This window comes from Mixophyes fleayi, chromosome 12, assembly GCF_038048845.1.
Source record: "Mixophyes fleayi isolate aMixFle1 chromosome 12, aMixFle1.hap1, whole genome shotgun sequence".
Classification (NCBI taxonomy): Eukaryota; Metazoa; Chordata; class Amphibia; order Anura; family Limnodynastidae; genus Mixophyes; species Mixophyes fleayi.
In genome coordinates, this window is record NC_134413.1 from 39,212,226 (window position 1) to 39,231,343 (window position 19,118).

At 39.4% G+C, this 19,118-nt stretch overlaps 1 protein-coding gene across 4 annotated transcripts in view; it reads right to left on the bottom strand.

Moving 5' to 3' along the window:
- The window catches only part of NOVA1 (NOVA alternative splicing regulator 1), a 71,288-nt gene extending 64,750 nt beyond the window's left edge, over positions 1–6,538 (bottom strand). The window contains exons 1-2 of one of the 4 annotated variants that reach the window (XM_075192187.1): positions 5,715–6,538; positions 3,808–3,951 (exon numbers count right to left, since the gene is read on the bottom strand). In XM_075192187.1, coding sequence (XP_075048288.1) covers positions 3,808–3,951; positions 5,715–5,850 — 280 coding nt within the window. In that variant the 5' untranslated portion in view covers positions 5,851–6,538. The other 3 variants (XM_075192189.1, XM_075192190.1, XM_075192188.1) reach the window with 3 other exon arrangements.
- Between the last annotated feature and the right edge of the window lie 12,580 nt (positions 6,539–19,118).

Here is a 19,118-nt window from a genome sequence, read left to right on the forward strand (position 1 = left end):
CATTCTTTATGACAAACAGAGCATAGTGCTGAGCCAAACTGCACCTAAAACAATAATTTTCTGCATATCCTGCACCATGCTCTACTATATATATATTCCAATGTCTACAGATGACCATATAAGACATGTACTACCATATACTGTAGTGGTATTTATAGGCACAGAGTAGTTCTGACCTCATAACAAGCAAACTGGATCTATATTTTAATTGCACCTCAAAGCAAAATAAATAATGTTGTCAGCCTTTTTTTTTATTATTTTCAATACTGAAAGTAAAAACGACTGTTACAACCGAATTGAAACCCTGAAAATAAAAGACAAGGGACACAAAAAAGTCCAGTAACAATAGGATTACGTTGGAAACACCACCAGCTGTCACGGAGAGAAGACGCATAAAGTGACATAATTTCATTCCTGATTGTCTAAGTAATAACAGGATGCAAGGCATCTATGGAAAATCCCATACACAGTTGTATGTGTACACATTCACTAATAATGCAAGATAACAACATGAATTATCTAATTAAAGGAGTGTTTGTATCAAAATATTAACAGTATTGGCTTTAAATGTAATATTTAAAATATTTTGGACTTGCGGTCTAGCAATTTCAATTTGTGATCCTTAAAATCCAAACCAGTACAATTAGGGAGAAGAGAAAATAGTTTAGAGGGAATACTAATAATTCCAGGACAAAAAGTATATGATATCATTCTACAGTCCTGCGGAGATTTCAGCCAGCGTTGCTGTAGAGAAAACGATGAACTGACTAGGAAAATAGACCTTGTATTGGAACCTCAAAACACAACCTTTATATTTATCAAGCCGCTTAACCCTTACACTGAAAGCACATTACCCTGAATAGAAAATGAAAGATTTTTTGATTTCATGCTGCGGATTTTAGTCTTAGTAAATGACGTATAGACATTGACTTTTTTAAACACAACAAAAATCAATAAACCAGGACGTGGGCAGCAAATTTTAAAGAATTACTTTCATATTTAGCATATAAAGCAAGTAGGTCAAACATAGGAAATAAATGGTTAAAACTGGTTTAGAGTAAATATGTCAACAGGTATTTGTCAAATATGACAAAATACCAAATAGTGTGTACCTATGTATGTATATATTAAATACAACAAAAGAATGTATTTGTAAATTGCTCAATGAAGCATAATTAGGCGGTAGTTATATGTTTATTTAATAGCACTTTAATGTTAGGCCTGAAATCCTAACTGAAACGATAGAATGTAATATTAAAAGAATGTTATCTCTAAATATTCAAGCTTCATAACTATTTCACTGCTGATAGGATAACAGTGTGTACACTTCTGAATAATTGTCCTTCCCCCAATGCCTGTGATACGTTGTGTTTTTAAAGATGAGTCTTCAAGATGTCCCACAACCTCCTGGCAAGCACTGGTACAGCGTGATGCCTCCTAACAGTGGGAGATGAGATGTAGATGTAGAAGAAGAGAAGCAGTGCATGGGCAGGAAAAGGTGAAAAGGAAATCAAATGTATATGGTTTCAAAGCATTACAATAATCAAAAAAAGCAACTAGAATAGTTAATGTTTTTGAACTCCAAGACGGCACTTCAGTATCATGTGCATTACAGTCGAAATAGCTAATAAAACTATAGCGAAGAGACATATATACCCAGTGTGCTACAAGGATATCCCTAGACTGCCAGCCCAAAACCAATTCTTCACCAATTCAAGTGGAATTGCATTACTGGCAAAACAAAACATCTTTTAATTAGTAATTTGGACTATCTTTTCTAAACACTGCTTTCCTATATTATTGCAGCACATCTAATACAACCTCATGTATAATTCAAGAAATGCTATTTCATTTTCAGCTGTTAAAGAGAAAATTCAATTTGGCTGAGCGGTTTTCTGCCAGATATATTACCTTATTAAATTTGAGCGTTAAACCCCCTTTATGTTATTTTTTTTTTTATCTGTTTATGCAGTAAACTGAAATCCTTGTTTGTATTTAAATTTGGAATTCCAATTTTCCTCAATGAATAAAAAGATAACAAGGTGTATCTGTAAACATATATATATATATACATATATATATATATATATATATATATATATAGATATAGATATCTATATCTATATATCTGTATCTATAAATATATATATATATATATATATATATATATATATATATATATATATATATATAAAATTACGCATAGAAATAGCATAGAAATACAGATATATATATATATATATATATATATATTTATATATAATATATTTATATCTATAGCTATCATGATAGCTATAAAGCATTTGTATCTTCAGCTACACTGCTCTGTACATATGCTGTATGAGTGGATAAGCCCAGGTATGATACCCACAATCTCCAACCACGACCGTTTGCAGACTTTGTGTGACTATGACATCTTTATTATATAGAGCTGTAAGACACTGATACATACAAGGGCTGGAGATGGCACTGCAAGAATTGATCTAAAATTCCTAACCTAAAATGTCTAATTAACCACTCAATTACCAGTGATGCAATCAGATCTTTAAGCTGTAAGGAATGGATTAAAAGTAATGAAAATGGCAAAAATAAACATGTAAATGGAAAATAAAAAGGTGTCCAAATGCACTAACAATAAAGTCACACATAGAAAAACTACACAACCTCATCTTTCCGAAATCGTTCTTTTGACAAAAAGGCATATGATAACAGTACCTCATTAAAACAATGTTTTGTCTGATAGAAAATGAACACTAAATGTTTGCATATATTTATCTGAGCCTTATTTGCAAACATTGGCTGCAAAATCAGTCACAACAGACGCCTAGTGCACTTGTAATTTGCATTATATTTCATATAAAATTATATTAAAATAAAACGTCTGCACATCAGCTCAATGGCATGAGATGATGGGCAATGGAAACAATGTACGTTTTAGAGCAATTACTAAAAATTTTGCTATTAAATATATTAGTCCAATAAGCGATTTTCGGCCTACCTTATTGTGCAAGAATCTTTGTAGTGGGAACATCTAATTAGCTGACTGACCTTTAACATTATATTCTACAGGGTGACACCATTGCTTTAGCAACTGATAACAATCACTGCCTTTATATATCTAAATAGGATTTGCAGAATATGAATCCCACTGTAATATATGCTTTACCTATACTTCTGGGTTGTCAATAAAGTACACACAAATCATAATAATTCAAGTGTGAATGTTCAAATGCCTGCGATGCTGGAAACTGGAGACATTTACTGCTGGTTTACTGTAAAAGCCTAACCAGTTAGATATTATATTAAGATATATTATATGAGTACAATGTAACATTTTTTGTATTATTTGAGCAGCATACACTGGCTATATAACTAAATATACGCTGGAATACAACATGAAAATCAGTTGCAACAATATCCATTCATTTGCAGCGAACTAAAATATCACCAAGTTTGCGTAGCACCAAACCGAATCCTCCCACACAGCTACGTTGCAATACACAGTCACCTATTTTGCTGCCCTGTTACCCTCCCTATGTACCAAAATGAATAGTTACTTAGCAACAACCTTCCAATGAGTATGATGTGCCACTACCACTAAGAAGTATACAGTGGGCAATAACTGACTGCTAGGTCAGCAACCTCTCAGCCAAGTACCAAAACAAGGATAAAACAGAAAAACAAACCCAGGCAGCAAACATAACTCTACATTCCATCCTTATCATTACAGCTGCAGTTATTCATTGATACATCCATATCTTACTTCTTATTAGACATGTTACATACTAGCAAAATCTCGGTCCTTACCTGGATAAAAGTCTTTGGATTTAGACAGCTTAATTGTGGCTCCCGTCTCTTTCTGTAGTTGGACGATGGTCTGCCCACCCTTTCCTATAATAGATCCGGCTGCGTAACTAGGAATGAGGACCTTTAGGAAAAACTGTCCGTCTTCTGCAGAGTAAGAAAAAAACAGAGCAACAGTTAGTGTTTGGCAAGGAAAAAGCAAGGGATACTAAATTTTTCAGGTGTTCATTGTACTACCCAATGTACGAATGCATAGAATAATACGTGTCCGCTTCACGTTGTTATCGTTAGTCGTTTAAATACCCCACAGTAATGCCATTAATGAACACAACTAAATCAGACTAATGTATGTTTCCCAAAATTAAACATATTTAAATTGAAGTTCAACCTACAATAAATGGAACAATAAACATTGGGAAGGCTGAAAGTGCGCACTGTGTACAAATAATATGAGATCTTTTGAAAACAAAGCAATGGAACATGAACATACATGTATAGATGAAGCATTTGACAGGCAAAGCTATTTAAAAATGTGCACTCTGAATCAACCTTTTACAAACTATCACCCTGAACAGCATGTTTAATTTGTAAGCATTAAGTGGTTGCCAAGAAAAAAAAAAAAAAAAAAATCAGTGTAATGTGGAATGACTTCCACACTAATCCCAATGTATTTCTTTAGCTTCTTTCAATCTCTCATGATCCTCCTATAAGCTTATTAATTAAAGCAGTTTAAGAAGATTTTTTACTCTTATTTCAAACTGATCTACAGCTTAAATCACTGTTATCTTGGGTACGCACAGGTCATCGGAAAGAGACCCAGAAACCCAATGCAGAATGTAAAAGCAATAAAAAAAACCCCACAAAAATATATAACATATAAAGCAAATAATGTGGGAGACAAAACACTGTCTTTGCTGAATGAAATGTCATAAAATGTTGCATGTTTTTTTTTTTTTTAATATATAACAAGTCACTGACTTTGCATAACCTCAACATGTTCCAGTAAATATATATCCCTGTACAGTTTATGATAAAAGTGCAGGTCCATGTGTGATTCCTGTGCTGGGAGCATACATCCAAGCCAAGAAAAAACCCACTGCTCGTCCTTGCAATTCCTCAGCAAATGCATTCACCTCTGCATCGTTGCATTGTTATGCCTCCAATAGAAATGAACGTGAAGATGCTGGGACACATCACCAGGATGCAGAAGAAGCACCCCCCAGCTCCTGTGAGCTGAGCCTCTCTCTTCCCCCCCTCCCCCAAGCTCACAATTAATGATTGGGGGATAAAGAGGGCAACACAGTATTACTCCAAAATTCCGGGCAGTCGAGAAAAGGAAGGTTTGTCTTGCTAAATAAAAGGATGCCCAGAAACAATGAGAGGGGACCGAGAGGTGCAGCCACTGATGTGCAGCTGACTGGTCTAGTCCCTGCCTCCACCATGCATCTTCCAGCACTGGAAATTAACCTCTTAGTTTCTGGAGTGATTGCAGTGTTAGTAACCCTCCATCAGCCAGGGGGTGATTCCCGCTTAAACCCTTAAATCAGCCTTCCATACGTCCACAGCATCTTTAGGAAGTGCTCACTGACAGGGACCCCTGCCACTCTCTGCCTGCTCCCCAAAATCACAAGGGGCGTATGTTTGCGGCGCCTTAATAGAAAGTCTAATGCAATGCGAGCATAGGACAGGTTGAGGATGTGAGCCATAAAAAAAACCTACAATAATAACAGAAGACGCCATTTTGACCGTAGATTACAATGGGCATGGTTACTGGAGCAGCCCCCGCTATGTGCCGGAGACCCCAGATGTGGTGAACTCATTGGGGGGGGACGTACAGGGCCGGTGTCGGCGAGAAGCTGCCTCAGTATCTCTCTTCCACCCCCTCGCAGAACAGCAGCCGGTGCACTCACCTCCGGTGTTGGTCCTCTTCGTGCTTCCAGCCTCCGGGGGGGCCTCCAGGGGTCTTTTCCTTGAGTCTGGGGGATCTAGGTCTATGGGGACCCCGCTGTGGGTCCCGTTTTGCTGGATGGGAGCTGCCGCCATCATGTTTGTAGGCTGCAGCAGGCTGAGAGCACGGGGGGACACAAGGGGGGTGGGGGGGGGTTTACAGGCTGGGGAAGGAGGGGAGTGAGGGGGGACCCCACTACCTGCACTGCAAGCACTGCAAAGGGGAGCCCCCTGTTGCACCTCCAAAATATACAGACACAGCAATACAAGAGAGAGGGAAACAGACAGAGAAGAGCAGCTGAAAATAAATAAATAAATGAGAAGCCAGGAGGGGGAGGAAAGGGATGGAGAGAGAGAGTAATAGAGAGAGAAAAGAGGGGGAGGAGTGCAGAATGGTGGGGGTGGCAAGGAGAATGTGCAGGGAAAAGAAGGGGGTGATAGACAAGGATTGGGGGAATGAGAGAAAGATAAAGGAGGGTGGCCAGGAGAAAATAAAGCAGGATGGCTTGGATGGAGACACACAGAGAAGAGGGAGGGTGCAGAGTGATGGGCAGGGAAGGGGTGTGTGGAAGAAAAGGGGGATGAAGAAGGACTGAGGAGGAAAGAGAAGAGCGAGAGCTAGATGTGTATGTGTGAGAGGAGCGGTGCTGCTTGCAGGCTCTGAGTTGTTTCCTTGCTTTCTCTCCTCCTCCTCTCTCTTTTGTTTCCTAATAATCCCCCTGCCTGCTGCTCACACTGGCTCTCTGGTGGCTTCTGCTCTCGGTGCTACAGCTTTCTGTCCTCTCCTGGCTGGGGTCTGAAGTGTCTGTGTATATAGAGGATGCTGTAGCACATCCCTATCCCAAAGACTCTCTGCTACCTACACCTACCTATATAGGTCAACTGTAGTAGCATGAACTCAACACGCTGGTCTATTTTAGGCTTCAATTCTTCTGTACTCTGACATGGTAATTTAACGCGTTCCTGGCCAGATGGTTCCTCTGAAAGTAATGCCTGGGGGGGAACATATGCATTGAAACCTGTTTAACCATAAACTGTCTGTATCATAGTAATCACAGAGCAGGTGTGGAACGTACAGCCAGACTACGAAGCTTTGTTACCTGTGTATTGTTAGAGACACCCCCAGTCCACTTTTTTTTTGTAATCAGTCCACATAGGAGATTATGTAATAATCACATCACCTGTCTTTTATCAGGGACCAATGCAGCAGCAACAAAGTATAACAGAGTAGACTGTAGTCATTGAATACATGGTGTGCAGTGAAGCAGCTCCATTCACAGGGTTGCTGCAGAAAACAAGGGCTCGTAGACCCTCACGGCACAGACGTTAGCAACACGCTGTAACCAGGCCCGTGGTGATGACTGTTAGCCTTAGCAACAAGAGACAATCTAACTCCACAACTATGGGGGGCGGGGTTTCTCACGGGGACCCGCAAACTGGTGACAGAAGACCGACCCAATCAGTGGGATAAAGGCCGGTCTAACGCTGTTACACCGCGCAGCCAATAGGTAAGCGTTTGGGGAGGGACAATGATTGGTTACAGTTGGCGTTATTAGTGACGTATCTGTCCAGTATAATATAAAGCTGACGTCTCTTAAAGTGGAAGCACCTGCTCTGTGTTTTCTGCAAGTAGCAAGGTCACTGGTTTCTTAGCTAGAAGCAGGTTCTGTTACATCATGTCCACTCTGGTCAGATATAGTTCAGTCACAGAAATCTTTTACTGTATTATTTCGTGTTTAGTGTAAAAAAAGACATTACATTAGGCTTTTGGCCTGAAGAGCAGCCTATAATCCAAGTGATGGTTTTATATAAGGTTTTGTCAACATTTCTTTGGTGATATATGCACAACTGTGCTGTACCCATAGCAACCAATCAGAGGTTTGTATTGTCCAACTAGATCAATATCTGATTATTTGCTATGAGTTAAAAGCACATTTATGCACATAAGTCACAATAAATGATTGTTGTCTCCAAAGAGGCAAAATGCATATGTATGTACTACATACTTGCCAACTCTCCCGGAATGTCCGAAAGACTCCCGCAGTTTGCGTGATTCTCACGGACTCCCGGGAGAGTGTGGCAATCTGCTGGATCTGCCCACTTCCTAGTGAAGTGGCCAGAATTGGGTCCAAAACGCAGCGATTCCCGGTGAATCGCGGGGTTTTGGACCCGCCCCCGCTGTAAAATTATGCGTCATTACGTCACAGGGGTGGGGCCAAAATGACACGATTTTCGGAGGCCCCTCCCCTGCACGCCCACCTTCCCCGGCAGGCTCCCGGATTATACTTGCATTAAGTTGGCAAGTATGACTATGCCACCTTTAATAAATGCCAAGAATGCCTTTGTAGGAGAGCATCTGGCCATATGAAAGATCGGTACTTTTGTACTTTGCGGACTCATTGCAGAGAAAGCAACGAATGTTTTGTCGTCCTCATCCCAAACCGTTCAGCATCACTCTCCTCCCCATTATTAGAGAACGGATCAGGCCTGGCATTACAATCATATTGGATTGTTGGCGAGCTTATGCGGATATCGGTAACAGTGGTTTCCAGCATCTAAGCGTGAATCACACCTTCAAGTTTGCGGATCCCGAAACGCTAGCAAATACACAGAAGATTGAAAGGATGTGGGGATCTGCTGCTAAGTGGGGAAACAAAATAAGAAGATGGACGAACAAGAATTTCTTTGAGTCGCACATGGCCAAGTTTATGTGGAGGACTAGCCTAAATAACCGTGATCCTTGCAAAGTGATTTTAGAAGATATTTCCAGTTTTTGCTGGAAAAAACAACCAAAGAATTAACAACCGAAGAATCGGAAGTAGCATCGGACGTCACCGAAAGTTCTGTATAATAAGGTAATGAGTCCGTAAAGTACACAAGTACCGAAAGATCTCCTTATTTAAAATTTAAAGGCTTTTAATTTCACATTTTTACGTGACAGATTTTGAAGTGTGCTGGGACACTTTCAGGGGCAGAGAGGCATGTGCCCATGGGTCGGTTCCATAGTGGGCTACCGGGACGTCATTTCTTCCCGCCCCCGGCCGTTGCCTAGGCAACGCTCCGGATGCCCTCAGTGATCAGCGCTGCGTCCCGGCATCTAGAGCAGCCCTTCCTGCCGGTTATAGTTCCAGCTTCTGTGCTTTAGCCTGCTCCCTCTCTGTACCTGCTTATCATTATTCCTGTTTATTGTTGCCGACCCTTGCCTGGATTTCTCTACTACGATTGTCTGCCTGTGCCCCTTGACCCATTGCCTGGACTCTGCTGTTTTGCCTGTGACCTCTGACCTCGGATTGTTTACTGGATACGCTGTCTGCTGCCAGCCCTCGACTCTCGCCTGGACCTCACTCCGCCTTCCTGGGTTCTCCGCAGCCAGCACCCATCTCACGACCCTCCGTCTGTCTGCAGCCAAGTCTGTCCCCACCACTAGGGGCAACAGTGAAAACCAGATTTTCGGAGTAGACTCCGGGTTTTGTGGTGTTGGCTGTTGGGGTTCCTAACACCCTCTTCCTTTATATCCTTTTTTCTAACACCTGCCTGTTCCACGTCTGTATATTATCTGTCCACTTTTATGTTTGCCTCTATGTGTTGGCTTGTTTTTATGTCCAATATGTCTCATATTTCACATCCAGGACAGTAACATTCACTCACTGTGCGCCATAAAAAATTTACATTTAGACGGAGAGGGGAAAGGGGGAGCGAGAGAGGATGTTGGCCGGTGATCCGCTCTGTAATTAATGTACTAGCATTACTGATCCCTTTCTTTCACTTCTGGGCCTCATAGCACACCTATGTGTATGCCTACTCTCTTTTGCCCCATCTCATATGTACCTCTATGCTTTAGCTGACTATGTTTGCCTATAATGTATATAGAAAAAGAAAACAGAGAGTTGCGCAGAAGTACCTTAATAAGCATTTAATAAAAATTCATAATAAAATGTGCAGAGTGCATATAGCAAGCACACACAGCCACAATGAAGTGGTATAAACTAAATAAGCTAAGTATACACTTGTCCTTTTTGAGATGAACAATACAAAAACTCTAATATAGGTTCAATAAGATATAGACCACATGATCTTAGTTTACAAATATGCATACATGTAAAGGAATATACTCCAATAATTTATATATCACCAGCTGGTAAAAATCATTGAAAAAATATATAAAGTTTCGTTCCTTTAAGATGTAGTAGAGAAGGTACCAAACTCTCTCTAGAGATGACTCTGGAGAAATTGGGCATATATACGAGTGTATAGATCGATGTCTGTCCATGCAATGAACTAAAGCTTTATGAAATTAGGTCCTCAGAACCATCCTTGTTATAGTCAGATGTTAATAATAGCCGATATACGGGTATACAGTCATACGATCAGTAAGACTGAGAGTAATTTCGGATATAATGGAATATCTTACCGCAGCCGCGGCTACAGAAAATACTCAGATCCCGTGTGTGAAACCACAGAGCATACGTTGGACATCCAGCTGAGATATAGCTTCTTACCGCTTCAGCGGCTAACTAAAATAAACGTTCCACATACCTCCAGAATATAACAATTGTGTCCATTCCGTGGTTCCGTGATTGTGATCAACAAATGGCAAATGCTTGTCAGCGTAAGCGAGGATAAGGACTCCTTACCATGTATGTGAATCCAGGTAGTAAACAGAATCTTCGGTGCGCACCGTTAGTCCGGATCCAGACAAACAACAAACAGGCATAAAGAGTCCCACTAATATAGAAGTTGTAACCCGGTAAGAACACTCGGGGTATAGCAGGCAACAGAGAGCAAGGCAACGCGTTTCGTCTGTGAAACAGACTTTATCAAGCCATCTGGCTTGATAACGTCTCCAAGCCCAAAAACAAGCTACCCGCGGCAGTGGAAAAAAACCCTGCAACTTCACAAAAAAAGAAGCCCAATTCCGCTTGTTATAAGCGGAATTGGCAACTATGTTGAAAACCTGTTTGAGAGTCTGTGGTGCTGTCAGTTATCCTGCTGACCAAGGGAAGCTGCATCTTTAGGAATGATAGGTAAGCTAAATTGGCCTTTTTTAATATTCAATTAGTGCTCGAAGTGGGGGGTATCTTTTGGTATCGACACTTTTTCCCATTTCATATAAAGCTGCACACATGCTATGCTATCTTTGCAGAACATATGTGCATAAGACTTGCTGCCACCTTCATGTGTGTCTGTGACTGAAAAGTCACATGGGGCACGCACCACATGACAGATGCCACCCCATACGTGCAGGTTGCAAGAGAGGCAGACAGACGAGTCTAACTCTCCCACACAGCACACCGGAAAGAAGGTAAGTGTGAGGAAAGGAAAGGGGGAATTGTCTGAATGCAATAAGGGAAGGGGGTTGTCTTAATTCAATGAGGATGAGTGGTGGCCTAGTAATTTAATGGTGGGCTGTGGGTGGGGGCTAATTATTGGTGGGTGCTAATAATTTATTTGTGGTGTGATGTTGGGGTATTACATTTAATAGTGGAACTTATTAATGTGGGGTAATCGGACCTTTAATTTTATGCTGGCTTGGATTTTTGGGCTATTAATTCAATGTGGTGCTGAGTTTGGGGAGAAGGAGGGCTATGTTTTAAATGTGCATATTAATTAATTAATGCTAGGGATGGTTGTGGAAAATAGCATTTACATATAATAAATATACCTATTCATTTATTACCATTGGTGTTTGGGGAGGGAAATAGACTTGTTTATTAAAAGGGAATACTATTAATTTAATTTTGGGGCTGGTTGGGGGGAAAATATGGCTATTTATTAAATGTGCATGCTATTAAATTAAGGTCAGGGCTAGTTGGTGGGAAATAGGTTTATTTATTAAGTGTGAATACTATTATTTTTATTTCATTTAATAGTTGGGGCTGGGTGCAAGGGGGAGGCCTAATGATTAAACATTGGTGTTACTGATTTAATGCCTATTATATAATTTAATTTACTTACGTGGGCCGTAAATTACTTAATTTTGATATATTTGTCATTATTGATTGTTTAAAAATATATAAAGCGTTACATATATCATCAATAATTAAAAGTGTATTTGTTGAATATTGCGAACCCTCTACATGTTATTTTGGCACTGTGTGCATGGTATCTTAGCCACACCCAAATTATATTTATGGATTCAGGAAATGGTAGGTAGGTCGATCCCACAGGTTTCATGGCGCTTTCCATTCGCTGGGGTTTCCCAAGTGCCACCAATTTGATGTTCTCACCATCAACTTTACAGAATGGATAGAACAAGTACAAATTATTGCCCATCTCCACAGCATGCCAGAATTATATCAAGCTGATGTGACTCTTAGGGGTATATTTACTAAACTGCCGGTTTGAACAGGTGGAGATGTTGCCTATAGCAACCAATCAGATTCTAGCTATCATTTTGTAGAATGTACTAAATAAATGATAACTAGAATTTGGTTGCTATAGGCAACGTCTCCCCTTTTTCAAACCCGCAATTTAGTAAATATACCCCTTAATATGTTAGGAGTTGATGCAAAAATGTTGGTGATGCTAATTCCAGCTTCAGACTGAAAAGATCTATGTGAGATTATTGAGCTTTTAGAAACTTCTTACCCATGGTCAAAAAGAAGGGGGAACCCTAATGTTGTATGCATTGACCTTGGAAAGAATAGTGAGAAAGTTAGAAAAGAAAGATCCGAATGGAATGTGTGATGACAGACTACTCTGAGATCACTTTGTAGCAGGAATTTACTAGTCCAGGGAGTGAATTTGAACTCAATCAACTAAACTCATTTGCTTTAGGGATCTAATAGAGAGTAGGTGAACATGATTATGGTACTGTTGCCGTTTTCCAGCAAATTCAAGTGGCTCCAGTCAATAGTAATCCAATAAGTGAGATTGCGGAGGTGATCGAAGCAATGAAAATAATAAGGAATCATACAACACCAGCAGTGGCTGCATATAAATTACAGTAGTCAATGGCTGCATTATTATTGTTTGCTGATAATGCTTCTGCCTTACACTAACCACACACATTTTCCCCACCAACAGCTACCATAGTCATTCCCCTACCTTATGTATCAGTTGTTACCCATACCTCTTAGATTATAAGCTAGCTAGGAGAGTGCCATTTTTACCTTTTTGTTTCCTGTCACTGTATTTATTTTTAGCACTATCCCCTCAATGTACAGCGCTTCATAAAATGTTGGCACTTTATAAATAAAGATAATAAAAATTGCTTCACTCTTAGTGGAAGTTCAAAGGGAACTGAGCGAGTACAATAAAATTTACGGTAAAATTGTCATAGAAACAGAGAATGGAGGGTCAAAGAACATCTTTTCCAAACTGATGCTTGTTAGCAACCTAGTTCAGAACCAATGTTGTGGAAGCCCTTGACATTTCGCTCAACACTGCCAGTCATGCATGGCCAAAACACCATGATCCGCTTTAACTTTTCCATTACACTATATTTACCCTTTGTTTTAGGCCAAACACAAGTAGCATGTATACAAGGCTCTGATCTGAATGCTGCCCATGCCCATCTCATTGGAACTTGTACAATCATCTGGACGCAGATTGACGGAAGAGCCATGGTTTGCCCTCTTGACACAGTCTCCCATTTGACTACTATGACTAAGCAATTTTTCAAGCAATGAAGTATGGGTGTACCCAAAATATCCCCCACCAATTTTCCACAGGAAACAATGCTACTATCAGAGAGAGGTACAGAACCATCTTGCCAACAGTATATTAAGAAATATAGAAATTGAAATTGAAAGGATGCTAAAACAGATGTTAGATAGCAAAATTACTTAAGAAATTCAAATCCATAGGCCACTCCAGTAGGTTTGTTTTGAAAGAAAAACAGCAATATTCGGTTTCATGTAGACTACAGCAAACTGAATGAATGTACTCATTGCAATACTTACCCATTGCCAATAAAACAGGAGTCCTTTGTAGTTCTTTGAAAGGACTCATATTTCTGAGCTCTTTATTTGGCCTGTAGTGGCAGGGAATGCTAGAACCCCAAAAGAGACACAAGACACCCTTTTTAACACCCATTTTACAAGTTCAATCAGATGCTCCATAAACATTCCAAAGACTGATGGAGTAATATCTAGGAGACCAGAATTACAAGACTGTGCTAATCTATCTAGACAATGTTATTGACAGCCTTTGGAAACATTAGTTGAAAATTGCTCTAATTTAATTCAATTACAAAAACATTGCTTAAAGTTGAATCTAAACACAACCTCCTACAAGTGCAAGTTCGATATCTAGGACACATTGGGCCTTATGCAGAGTTGGCCACAAAATGAGTGTAACTCATGCCAAAAAAGTTTCACAAAATATTAGTGTATCTAATCCTATAGGATAGGTTGCACAGATTTTAAGATCTGTGAGAATCAGCATATAGGTGTAAAAGTGTATCATCATGCTGTGTATATGCCAGACATCATCATCATCTTGATAATGAAGAATGTTTTTTTGAAAAAAAATAAAAAATGTAAGTAACTAAAAGAAAAACGGTTGTTGCCTCCCAAGTATTGCCAGCACCAGTGCTCATAGCCTCGGCTGGTAGCAGCACAATTGGACTGACAAACAATGTGGGTTCCCCCCAATAAAGCGGATACCAGCACTAGGCTATGACAGGCTGGGCTTGAGACACTTCCACAACAGTGGAACCCATAGCATGTGGCCCCCTTGTGATAAAGTTAACCTGCCCCAGCCTGTTAAGCATTAATTTTCTAGGAATATCAAGCCTGCAAAATAATAAAATGTGGGTTATAAAGAGTTAATTGATATAAATGCATTTTTCTCTGGTTCACTACTTGTCCCAGCAAACTTGTAATCTGCTTGAGCATGCTGGCACATATAGAAATACAAGTGCCAGTGTAACCATGGCTGTCAGAGCATGCTGGCACTTGTAGAGCTGTAAGTGCCAGCATGCCCTGGCATCCAGGGCTCTCTGGGACCTGTAGTGCACCTGTAAAAAATACACTGAGATAAAAACAAACAATGAAAAAATCCTTTATTAAAAAAAAGACTCTCCAAAAACATACCATTTTTTGCCCATTTATTACTCACCTAAGTCCATATGGTTCCCTCTTCTTTCACCTGCTTTTAAATCCCTTGAAAAAAAATAATCCACACATTCCCATTCACCAATTTACTGTTCACTTAAATCCTGAGGGGGATCCTCTTCCTCGTTGAATGGGAAAGCTGCTCCGTATTGGTTAGTAGTGTTGATACCCCATGGGGTCACAACACTAACCTCAATAAACTACATTATAGCAATGTATTTCACTGCTACATTCTCATTTCCTATCTGAAAGGTTAAAAGTACAGTGTATACATTTGCTTCTCAAAGACATCGCTCTGACATGGGCCTCTTCCTTTATTGAAACTACTAGTCCAGTATAAAAAGACTTTAATGACTTGCTCAAAGCAATGGGACAGACTTTGGATGATTGATTCAGAAAGGTACTGCTGAAAAGGCATTATCAAGGTTTGTTAGGGGAGGTGCTCAGCAGCGAATATACTGCAGACTTTTAAAAATTTATTCTTGACACAACATAGAATTTTTTCCAGAGTTTTATGCAATCAGAGATTAAATGATTCAAACTGATGCACCAAATGAACCTTTTATCCATCCATTGTATTAATATTGACAATTGATCAATAGAAAAGGGTTTTGAACATGGATTTATCCCTTTTGTTTCTACAGCCTCAAATTATTAAATTGACAAATGGATTAAAAAATGAAGTTATGCTGACAGACACACTTCACAAATGAAGTATCAAATGAGAAAAGGGAACAAAGTGCTAGGAGCACCTTTGTCTATATTGTGTCAAACCTGGGCATTATGGGTCTTGTTTAAAGTTAGGAGCAAATCCAGAGTTAGGGTGTAAATTTGCAGGAGGACAAACCGTATTACAGTACATGCATTTCCATACAGTTTATGGCTGCCAGGACTTGCTGGGACCAATAATGCCACATACAAAAATGCTTTTCTTTTCACTGTTTTTGACTGTTACTCTAATACCCACTGGAAAGGGTATTGGGTACAGTCCCTGTACTTTCAGCACATGGCTGTATTTTCCTATGAGAGGTGGAAGCAATTTTTGTGTAGTCTGACTCCTGATTCACCCATTTAGCCCCATTTTATACAGACTGGGGCTGTGTCACATTATAAGAAATGGGCCACATGCTGTGAATGTCCCTGTTATATTGCCCAACCTATCATATCCTGGTGGTGCTTGCAGGTTTTGTGGAAGGGACTATACTATGGGGGGGACAACATTGTTTTTTAGAATTCATTTTTTCAGATTTTTAAGTTCCACATTAAATCGCCAGTCATCATCACAACTGGTTTCTTAAAAGCATCATGATACTCTTAAAGTGTATCACATGCTTTAAACATTCCGATGGATTTAATATACCTTAAGATACATGCGACTCAGAATATACATGTAGTTGCATCCTTTTTTAACATATTTTGCTTATTAGACACAAATGCGTTCAAACTCAGCATCAGGCCCACTGTATCTTCCCAATTAATACATACCTAGTAACATAGTTGATGAGGTTGAAAAAAGACACCAGTCCATCAAGTTCAACCTATTTTGAATCTCCTGCGATCCTGCACTTATATTTGAAATTGATCCAGAGTAAGCAACCGCCAATCTGTTTTAATTGTGAAAAATCCCCCCAGACCCAATATTTCAGTCCTATTTTTACCCTATATCCACTACTATCCTCAATGTTAATCAACGGTCGTATCCCTGGATACATTTTTCTGCTAAAAAATTGTCTAACCCTTTTTTAAACATATCTATTGAATCTGCAACCTTCCCAGGCAGTGAATTCCATATCTTGACTGCCCTTACTGTAAATAACCCCTTCCTTTGCTGGTTGTGAAATTTCCTCTCCTCTAACCTTAGGGGGTGACCACATGTCCTGTGTATAGTCCTTGGGGTAAAAAGTTCCCATGAAAGTTCAATGTATTGACCCTTTCTGTATTTGTACATAGTAATCATATCTCCCCTTAGTCACCTCTTTTCTAAAGTAAACATGGCTAAACTGGCTAACCTTTCCTCATAACTTAATGACTCCATACCCTTTATCAATTTTGTCTCCCTTTTCTGAACCCTTTCTAGTTCCAAATTATCTTTTTTAAAGAGTGGTGCTCAGAACTGTATTGCATATTCAAGATGAGGTCTTACCAACGATTTATGCAGTGACAAAATTACACTGTCTTCCCTTGCATCTATGCCCCTTTTTATGCATGCCAATACTTTATTTGCCCTTGCAGCTGCTGCTTGACATTGAGCACTATTGCTAAGTCTACTGTCTACGAGCACTCCCAAATCCTTTTCCATTACAGATTCTCCTAAATTAATTCCATTTAATTTATAGATTGCGTTCTTGTTTTTTATCCCTAAATGTATAACCTTACATTTATCTATGTTAAAGCTCATATTCCATTTGGCCACCCAATCCTCCAGTTTATTTAAGTCCCTCTGTAGAGAAGCTACATCTTGCTCTGATTTTATTACTTTACAGAGTTTAGTGTCGTCTGCAAAAACAAAAACTTTACTCTCTAAACCATCACCAAGGTGATTAATAAATATATTAAAAAGGAGTGGCCCCAGAACGGAACCTTGAGGTCCTCCACTTAAAACTTTTGACCAATTACAAAATGTTCCATTTATCTCAACTGTCTGTTCTCTATTCTCTAACCAGTTTTCGATCCAAGTACAAATGTTGTTTCCTAGACCCAGTTCCCTTATTTTGTAAACCAACCTCTTGTGTGGCACTGTATCAAAGGCCTTTGCAAAATCTAAGTAGACCACATCTACTGTGCTGCCCTGGTCTAAGTTCCCACTAAGAGTGGGCAGAGTGAAAGAACTTGAAAGGGGTGTATGATAGGTGGGAACAGTTAAAAAAATGCAATACTAACAGCAACAGACCTTTGTATCAAAAGGGTTAGGAAAAGCACAAGGAAAAGGAAGCCAGTATGGTTTGCAAAAGAAGTAGCAAGTAGTGTAAAAGCAAAACAGATGACCTTTAGGAACAATAATCAGGCTAAAAAAATGAAGACAAAGAGGTCTGATTCATTAAGCAAAGTAAAGCAAAATAAATGAGTAACTTTTCACCTTAGCAAAACCATGTTGTATTGGAGGGGGAGGTACATTTAAAATGAAGGGACAGATTTATAGTTGGATAGGGCATGTCCTAGATCAATTTTAAATGTCAGTGTACAAATAAAGCTATTAAGTATTTGCATGCTACATAAAATAACAGCCAGTTTATAACTTATGTGCAAAATATTAATCTAATAGCACTCCTTGCAACATGGTTTTATCCAGGAGAAAACATACTCAATTTTTTGCCTTACTTACCTTAATGAATAAGGCAGAAGGAGACTAACAAGGTAATCAGATGTGCAAAGGCACAAGCTGAAGAGAAAAGGGCCCAGTCAGTAGATAAAGGGGACAAAACATTTTTTAGGTATATAAGTGAAAAGAGAAAAGCAACTACCAACAAGTGAGCCTTTACTCTTAAAAGAAAGAGGTATGGAATGTCTTAAATCCAGTAACTTACAGGATCCCAAACAGCATGGATTTACTGGGGAGAAATAATGTCAAATAAATCTTGTTCACTTTTTTGACTGGTTTACTAAAGTAATAGATCATGGGGGGGCGTAGCTGTAGCTTATCTAGATATAAGTAAGGCTTTTGACACTCTCCCACATCACAGACTGTTAAATAAACTCAAAATCTTGGGACTGGATTCTAAGATGGTTAAATGGATAGAATCTTGGTTGCAGGGGAGAAAACAGAGAGTTATAGTAAATTGAGTGCATTCACAGGAGGGAAAGGTTGCCAGTGAATTATCTGAAAGGTTAGCCCAAGGATCTGTACTTGGACCAGTGATTTTAATATCTTCATTGGTGACATTGCAAATGGTATTGAAGGGAAAGTATGCCTTTTTGTGGATGACACAAAGATATGCAACAGGGTAGACACACCAGGAGGGGTAAAATAAATGATCGATGATCTAGGTAGACTAGAGGAATGGTCAAGAGAGTGGCAACTACAGTGTAATGCTAAAAATACAGAATCATGCACTTGGGTCTCAAAAAACCAGAGGCTAAATACAGTATTAATAGCACTATAATGGAAACTACTGCGGAGGAAAGGGATCTAGGAGTCACTATTTCAGGTGTCTTAAAGGCAGGTAAGCAATGTACCAAAGCAATAAGAAAGGCAAGTCAGATGCTTGGTTGCATAGGGAGAGGAATCAGTAGCAGAAAAAATAAGTAATAATGCAATTGTATGGGTCAATGTTACGACCTCATCTAGAATACATACATAGCCAAAAGTTT